The sequence below is a fragment of the Chelonoidis abingdonii genome, chromosome 1, assembly GCF_003597395.2.
Source record: "Chelonoidis abingdonii isolate Lonesome George chromosome 1, CheloAbing_2.0, whole genome shotgun sequence".
Lineage (NCBI taxonomy): Eukaryota > Metazoa > Chordata > Testudines > Testudinidae > Chelonoidis > Chelonoidis abingdonii.
In genome coordinates this window covers 333,814,134-333,822,119 of record NC_133769.1, presented here as the reverse complement: position 1 = coordinate 333,822,119, position 7,986 = coordinate 333,814,134, and the positions used below count along the sequence as shown (strand labels likewise).

General features: G+C 61.3%; 1 protein-coding gene across 1 annotated transcript; it reads left to right on the top strand.

Moving 5' to 3' along the window:
- The first annotated feature begins 783 nt into the window (after positions 1-783).
- On the top strand, positions 784-7,056 carry LOC142046855 (neural cell adhesion molecule L1-like). Its single transcript, XM_075066061.1, has 4 exons — positions 784-856; positions 4,515-4,737; positions 4,901-5,016; positions 6,907-7,056. Exons 1-4 carry the CDS (start codon positions 839-841, stop codon positions 7,054-7,056), a joined length of 507 nt encoding a protein of 168 aa, XP_074922162.1. The 5' UTR covers positions 784-838.
- Positions 7,057-7,986: the final 930 nt, after the last annotated feature.

The following is a 7,986-nucleotide window of genomic DNA, read 5'->3' as shown; positions in this document are numbered from 1 at the left end:
TGGGTGCCAGGAAGGAGTTGGGTGGATGCAGCCTCTGTCTCTGCTAGCGTCATGAGTGGGATGCTGATGACCCACCCTGGAAGCGAGTTACCAGTGACCCAGGGCTGGGGCAGCAGGGGGAGGTGGTGTGGGGGGGGAGAGCCCAGGGCTGGAGTGGCAGGGGGCGGCAGGGTTTGGGGGGAAAGGCGGGAGCCCAGAGCTGGGGCAGCAGGGGGTGCGAGGGGAGCCCATGGTAGGGGGGCAGCCAAACATTTTTTTGCTTGGGGGCAGCAAATAACTTAGAGCTGGCCCTGATCTGTGGCACTCCATCCTATGTTAATTCTCAATTTACTGAGGCTACAGGGAGAGAACTATGGGTTATATACTGTCTAGAAGAAACCAGTTTATTCTTTGCCTTTTTGCTTCCATTAGGTGCAATCATAGGCACCAATGCCATGGGTGCTCTGGGGCTGGAGCACCCACAGGGAAAAATTAGTGGCTGCACTGCACCCACTGGCAGCCAAGCTTCCCTCCCCCCTGCCCCATCTCCTCCGCCTGCCCTGAGCACGCCGTGTCCCCGCTTCTCCCCATACCTCCCAGCATTTCCCACCATGCTCCGGGATGGGGGGAGGAGCAGGAACATGGGAGGAGGTGGGGAAGAGGCGGGGCCTGGTCGGGGATTTGGGGAAGGAGTTGGAATATTGGGGGCAGGGCTGGAATTGGGTCAGGGACTTTGGGGAAAGGGTTAGAATGGGGGCAGGGTGGGGAGGGGGTTCACCCGCTTACTGGGTCCCTTTCCCCTCCAGCCCCCGAGCGTTACCCTGAGGGGGTGGCCGGCGAGGGAAACGAAACCAACAACATGCTCATCACCTGGCAGGTAACGTGTCGGGGGGCCTGCCCACCACAGCCCCTGATCCCCCCACATACACATCTGTGCAGCCCCCCAGACGCAGCCTCCTTCGGCAGGTTGGGGAGTCCATGTCCTGCGCGGCAGGGGGCCCATGGAGGGTGTCGTGGGCTCACAGGTTGTGCCCAGTCCTGGCCCCATGTGGTCCCTGGGGGGAACCCCCTTTTCTCCCAGCCAGCGTAACACAGGAGGGTTTATCCAGCACAGGAAACTCTCTGGCCCCCGGCCTGGCCTCCCTCAGCCAGCACATCCCAGTCCCCCTGCAGCCAGGGGGGCTCTGCCTGCTCCCCCTCCAGCCCCAAGCCCCCCTGCTGCCAGCTGGGGTCCCAGCTTCCCTCTCCCTCCACTCGTTGAACCAGCAACCTCCAGGGACATGGAGTCTCATCCCCCCTGCCTGCAACCCACTGGAAGAACAAGACAATGCCCCACTTGGTCACAGGTGGCTACCGGCTGTTGTCTCAGTGTGGGGGTTGGCTGTGTAGCTGACACCGTGTGTTGTCCTGTGTTGTGTGGCGCTCGGTACAGGGAGGAGGCGGCGGGTGTTGCGAGGCAGAAACACTGATGGTTACCGGGTGCTGGTGGTTCATGATGTAGCCAGGTTCACGGGGTAGTTTAGGGAGGTTGTGTTACAGGGGTAGCTTGGCTGTTGTGCCAGGGTCTCCGAGTGTCACGGTGACAGGGTTTTGACACCCATTGGCTGTGCACGCACGGGACACTCGCTGCTCGGACTCCGTGTGTGTGCACTGTGCGGTGGTAGTTGCATTGTAGCTCCTGCCGCGTGTGCATGACAGACGCCGCTGGGGGGTCCCTCGTTGACCGCAGCCTCCTCAGCTCACACTCCCCCTTGGCCTTGCCTTGCCCCACAGCTTTGGCTGGCTCCGGTCTGTGGTGACACAGACTCCCCGGCCCCTCTTGGGGTTCTGCTCTCTCTGGGGCCCCCAGCAGCCTGGCTCTGCCATGGGCCCCTCGGGGCGTCCCCTTGCTCTGGGCTCCAGGGCCCCCACGCCCAGAGAGAGCAAATCCCCCCCGATCTCCAGCCGGCTGGACTCGGCCAGCATCACACGGGGACTCACTGGCGTCTGACCCCTGCCCCAGGCGGCTCTTAGGCCCCGGGCCTGGCCTGGTCCCCAGGGGCTCTGGCCACTCCTTGTCCCTGGCCAGCCCCCCACTTCCAGCTCCAGGTAAACAGGCCACCTGCCCCTGCCTGGAACCGGGATCCCTGAGCCCCTCTCCCCCACTGGCCAGAACCAGCTGCACCTGAGCTGGGGGGGCCTCCTGGGCAACAGTCACTGGGTCCCCCCATCTCCAGGCCACAGCGAGCAACCCACCCCCACCCCATTTCTCCCCTCCCCCAAGCCCCTGCCCTGTCCCACCTCTCTCCAGCTCTGCCCCCTTGCCTGAGTGGCGCCGAGAGCCAGCGGGGCAGGGCAGGCTGGGGCCAGGCCCCTCGCTGGCCACCCTGGGCCCCCTGAAGCGTGGGCTCCCCCCTAGAGCACCGGGCCTGGGGCAACTCTGCTTGGACCTGTTCTGGGCACCACCAAAACCAATACAAACCTGGTCCCCTGGGTGGGACGCACCTTGGTGAGCCGGTGTCAGGTGCTGGACGCGCTGCCGTAGGGGCGAAACAAGTCGGCACCAGCGTCACAGGGGAGATGCGTCAAGATCACCCCGGCAAAGGGAAGAAGCCGGCTACCACTGGGGTGTGGCAGGCGGGCGCAGTCTCATGCCCCCCGATGACACCGGAGACCCATGCAATGGCCAGCCCTCTACAGACGCCTGATGGAGTCTCCCCCAGGGCCGGCTGTTGGTCGACAGAGCCGGCTGTTGAGTTGTTCCACCCAGCGACTGATGGTGGCTCTTCTTGGCTGGGGGTTGTCGACCCCCACGGAGTGACGTCATGGAGCTGCGGCTACCTCCCTTGGAGGGGTCACAGGATTGTCACACCGTGTGTGGGTTACAGGACACTCACAATGCTTGTCACATGCTGTTGGTTATGCTGGGGAGGGGTGTGTGAGAGACAATGTAGTTGTGTCGTCCTGCACATGGGGTGTGTTTTACAGAGTAGTAATGTTGTAGCTGACGCTATATTTTACAGGGTACTTTGTACTTTATGGTGTGTGCGTGAGAGTGTATAGGGTAGTTGCATTGTAGCTCACGGTGGGTGGGTAGCTGTTATGGGGTAGTTGCGTTGTAGCTCACAGCAGGTGGGTGGCTGTTACGGGGTAGTTGCGTTGTAGTCACAGTGAGTGAGTGGGTAGCTGTTACGGGGTAGTTGCGTTGTAGCTCACAGCCCGTGGGTGGGTGGCTGTTACGGGGTAGTTGTGTTGTAGCTCACAGCAGGTGGGTGGCTGTTACAGGGTAGTTGTGTTGTAGTCACAGTGAGTGGGTGGGTAGCTGTTACGGGGTAGTTGCGTTGTAGCTCACAGCAGGTGGGTGGCTGTTATGGGGTAGTTGCATTGTAGCTCACGGCCCGTGGGTAGCTGTTACGGGGTAGTTGTGTTGTAGCTCACAGCAGGTGGGTGGCTGTTACGGGGTAGTTGCGTTGTAGCTCACGGCCCGTGGGTGGGTAGCTGTTACGGGGTAGTTGCGTTGTAGCTCATGGCGGGTGGGTGGTGTTGTCAGATGCTACCGGTGTGGTGCTCTGCTCTCTCTCGGCTGCGTGCGTGTGTCCCGCTGTGTCCTGTCCCAGCTCTGCAGACAGCTGACACAGCCGACCCGAAGAGAACCCCCAATGACTAGTAAGGTACGACGGCACGTCGGCCAGCTTTATTGCCGTGTGGACACAATGGCAGTTCCCCGTAGATTACTTACTCTACCGGGCATGCTAAGAGAAAGTGCCTCTTGGCAATGGACTCGGCTCAGTCAGTGGTGGGACTTTCCACTGTCCCCTCGGCCGGACAAAGACAACTACAAACAAGTTACACATCACTCCTGACGGATTGAGGTGCAACCGCTCTGCATAGTAAGGTACCGCCTCTCACATTGTACGTGTTGGTTTGAACAGAACAACTCTATCCATCATATTCCCCTTTGCCCCTGTCATTGGGATGGGTCGGCCTCTTCCTTGTTATCTGTGTGGAATGTGCAAGGATGTGAATGTTCTGATCTCTGGTCTCCACGTATCTTTTGCAGCATCAGCCCTTTCCTTGCCAGCTGCTGCGAGCAGGGCCTGCCTCTGGCTCACAGCTTCACTTTGCTTTAGCTCAGGCCTCAGGCCTTGTACCAGGCCTTGATACCAAGGTTTATATCTCAGGGTCTCCTCTTACTACAGGTGGCTGTTCCAGGGTAATTGTCTTGTAGCTGACGGTGGGTGGGTGGGTGGCTGTCACAGGGTAGTTGTGGTGTAGTCACGGGGAGGGTGGCTGTCACAGGGTAGTTGCAGGCTCTGTATCTGTTTGTGGCGGGAGGGTGGGTGGGTGGCTGTCACAGGGTAGTTGTGGTGTAGTCGGTGGGAGGGTGGCTGTCACAGGGTAGTTGCAGGCTCTGTATCTGTTTGTGATGGGATAGTTAGTCACTTGCTCTCGTTGTGTGCTGGGGGGCTGGAGTGCATTGCACTCAGGTGGGGAAAATGGGGGGGGTCCTGGGGCTTTGCCCCCCCCATGCACTGACACCCCCTTTCCTCCCCCAGCCCCTGAACAAGTCGGACTGGAACGCCCCCGAGCTCAGCTACCGGGTGCAGTGGCGACGTCTGGGTGAGGGGGGGAGCTGGAGCGAGGAGACAGTCAGAGGCCCCCCCTTGCTGGTAACGAGGACCCCCACCTTTGTCCCCTACGAGATCAAGGTGCAGGCCGTGAACCCCATCGGCAAGGGGCCCGAGCCCCCCACTGTGGTGGGGTACTCTGGGGAGGATGGTGAGTGGGGGAGGGGGCAGAAAAAGGGGGCTGTGACCCCTGGGGTGGGCTTGGGGAATGGGGGAGAGGAAATGGGAGAACTGTGACCCCCAGCTTAGGGGGGCAGTGGTGGGAAGGGATTGGGGGGAAGCTCTGACATTACATGTGTTTGTTCCTCCCCCAGTGCCCCAGGTGAACCCCGAGAACGTGGGGGTGGAAATATTCAACAGTACCAGCGTCCTTGTCAGCTGGACCCTCCCCAACAGAGACCAGCTGCGGGGTCACCTCCGGGGGTTCAGGGTAATTGGGGGACGGGTCGTGGGCTGGGAGTGGGAGGCACTCAGGGGGGGCGCTCGGGGGCTGCGGGTCGGGAGTGCGGGGCATGGGGCACTCGGGGGGCGTGCGGGTCAGGAGTGGGGGCACAGGGCACTCAGGGGTCATGTGGCTCACGGGCACTGGGGGTTGTGGGTTAGGAGTGGGGGCGCTCGCAGGGAACAGAACTCGGGAGGGCACAGGGCACTCAGGGGGGCTGCAGGTCGGGAGTGGGGGGCATGGGGCACTCAGAGGTCAGGGGCACTAGCGGGGCTGCGGGTCAGGAGTGGGGGTGCTTGAGGGGCATGGAGAACTCGGGGGCACAGGGCACTCGGGCTGTGGGTTGGGAGGGAGTGTTAGGGGGGTTGTGGGTCAGGAGTGGGGGCGCTCATGGGGCACAGAGAACTTGGGAGGGCATAGGGCACTTGGTCGGCTGCGGGTCAGGAGAGGGTGCTGGGAGGTTGCGGGTCGAGAGTGGGGTGCTTGGGGGGCACACAGAACTCGGTGGGCACAAGGCACCCAGGGGGATTGCAGGTCGGGAGGGGGTGTTGGGGGCTGTGTGTCGGGAGTGGGGAGTATTTGGGGGCACAGAACTCGGGAGGGCACAGGGCACTTGGGGGGGCTGTGAGTTGGGAGGGGTGCTAGGGGTAGCGGGTCGGGAGTGGGGGACAAGGCACTCAGGAGTCGTGCAGGTCAGGGGCACTGGGGGGCTGTGGGTCAGGAGTGGGGGTGCTTTGGGGGGCATGGGGACTTGGGGGGTCTGTGAATTGGGAGGGGATGTTAGGGGCTGTGTGTTGGGAGTGGGGGCACTTAGGGGGGCTGCAGGTTGGGAGGGGAGGTGTTAGGGGGCTGCAGTCGGGAGTGGGGGGTGCTCAGGAGGCACAGGGCACTCGGGGGGCTGCAGGTCAGGAGTGCGGGGTGCTCGGGGGGCACAGGGCACTTGGGGGGCTGTGGGTCGGGAGTGGGGGATGCTTGGGGGCACAGGGCACTCGGGGGGGCTGCGGGTCGGGAATCGGGGGTGCTCGGCGGGCACAGGGCACTCGGGGCCCACTCCACCCCTCCATGAGCCCCCAACCCCCCTCCCCACCCTGCCCCCATTCTAACCCTTTCCCAAAGTCCTCTGACCCCTAATTCCAGCCCTGGCCCCGCAAATATTCCAATCTCCTTCCCCAAATCCCCGACCAGGCCCCGGCCTCTTCCCCACCTTCCTCCCATGTTCCTGCTCCTACACGTCCCCCATCCAGGAGCATGGTGGGAAAATGCCTGGGGAGGTATGGGAGAGAAGCGGGGACACGGTGCTCGGGCAGGCGGAAGGAAGATGGGGCAGGGGGGAGGAAGCTTGGCTGCCAGTGGGTGCAGCTGCAGCCACAATTTTTCCCTGTGTGCTCCAGCCCCAGAGCACCCATGCATTGGTGCCTTATGATTGCACTAATGGAAGCAAGAAAGGCAAAGAAAAACTGGTTTCTTCTAGACAGCTATATAACCACTAGTTCTCTCCCTGTAGCCTCAGTAAATTGAGAATTAACATAGGATGGAGTGCCACAAGATCAGGGCCACTCTAAGTTATTTGCTGCCCCCAAGCAAAAAAATGTTTGGCTGCCCCCCTACCATGGGCTCCCCTCTCACCCCCTTGCTGCCCAGCTCTGGCTCCGCTTTCCCCCAAACCCTGCCGGCCCCCTGCCCACTCCAGCCCTGGGGCTCTCCCCCCACACCACCTCCCCCGCTGCCCCCAGCCCTGGGTCACTGGTAACCTCGCTTCCAGGGTGGGTCATCAGCATCCCACTCATGACGCTAGCAGAAGACAGAGGCTGCATCCACCAACTCCTTCCTGGCACCCAGGGCGGGCCCTGGACTCCGCCTGCTCCCCTTTGCCTCCAGCCGGTCCGGTGCTGGCAGAGTTTTTCAGGTAGAGTGGCCTTCCAGGCCGAGCCTCAGCCCCGAGATCCTTCCAGCCGGGGCTCCTGCTTCCAGGACTGCCGGGAATCAGAGAAGGCAGAACTGGGGGAGCCCCTAAGCAGGGGGACTTGAGGAGCCAGGACAGGTCAGCCCCTGAGGGACGCAGAGCCCTGGTAGAGCAGGATGCTGCCCCTGCACGGCAGCGCCCTGGGCACTGGTCCCCTCTTATGGCCCCCGCTGCTGCTCTGGCCCCCTGCAGCAACGAGGTCTCAAGCTACATTATCTCCCTCCCACTCTGTTGATAGCTGCCAAAGGGAATGCTGGGAAATGTAGTGATTCCTGCTCCAGGAGGTGAGCTCTATAGGCAGGAGCTAGCCAAAAAACTACAGGCTCCCAGGGCCCCATGTGGAGTTCTCAGCTCCCATGTTGGATCCCTGATGCTCTGTGGCTTCTGGAAGCCTTGAGAGAGAGTTAGATGCATTCCTGCAAGGCTGCTCCAGCCAGTCCCGACGAACTTCTGCCGCCTCTGTCCCGCCTTCAACCTCCACTCGTATCCCATGGGCCCACTTCCAACCATCCTGCACAAACTGCTCAGCTCAGCTCCGCTCCGCTCCGCTCCACTTCTGCTTGTTTGTCCATAGGCTGCTCCAACCAATCCCACAAACTGCTCCGCTCTGCACCACTTTAGCAATATATCTTCAGGCTCCCCGCACTAGTTAACACAGTGATCCAGCTCTTAGTAATTTTAGGGTGTTTTGGGTCCTCAAAAAGAAGTCCATCCATCAGGTACAAATACCACCCCTAGCCTCCTCTCAATCACTGGGTTTTGGAACACAGATGTCCCTCGTCTAGCGAGTGCTACATAGTTGATGGTGAGTCCTCGTCAAATAAACAGTTCACTGGACTTAATTTCACAGCTCATGTAACAACACTTTATTCCTTCCTGCCCCAATAAGCATGGAGACAACTGTGGGATCCCACAGCAGCCAAAGTGACCATTTTGGGGTTGCCGTGCGGCCATGCTAGCGGAGTGGGCGTGCCTATGCAAACAGATCAGCCCTT

Bases quoted from the DNA above. Each gene is read 5' to 3' on its own strand.
- LOC142046855 (XM_075066061.1), top strand. The intron at 4,738-4,900 runs GTGAGTGGGGGA...TTCCTCCCCCAG, and splicing joins GGGGTACTCTGGGGAGGATG to TGCCCCAGGTGAACCCCGAG. The intron at 5,017-6,906 runs GTAATTGGGGGA...CTTTGCCTCCAG, and splicing joins GTCACCTCCGGGGGTTCAGG to CCGGTCCGGTGCTGGCAGAG.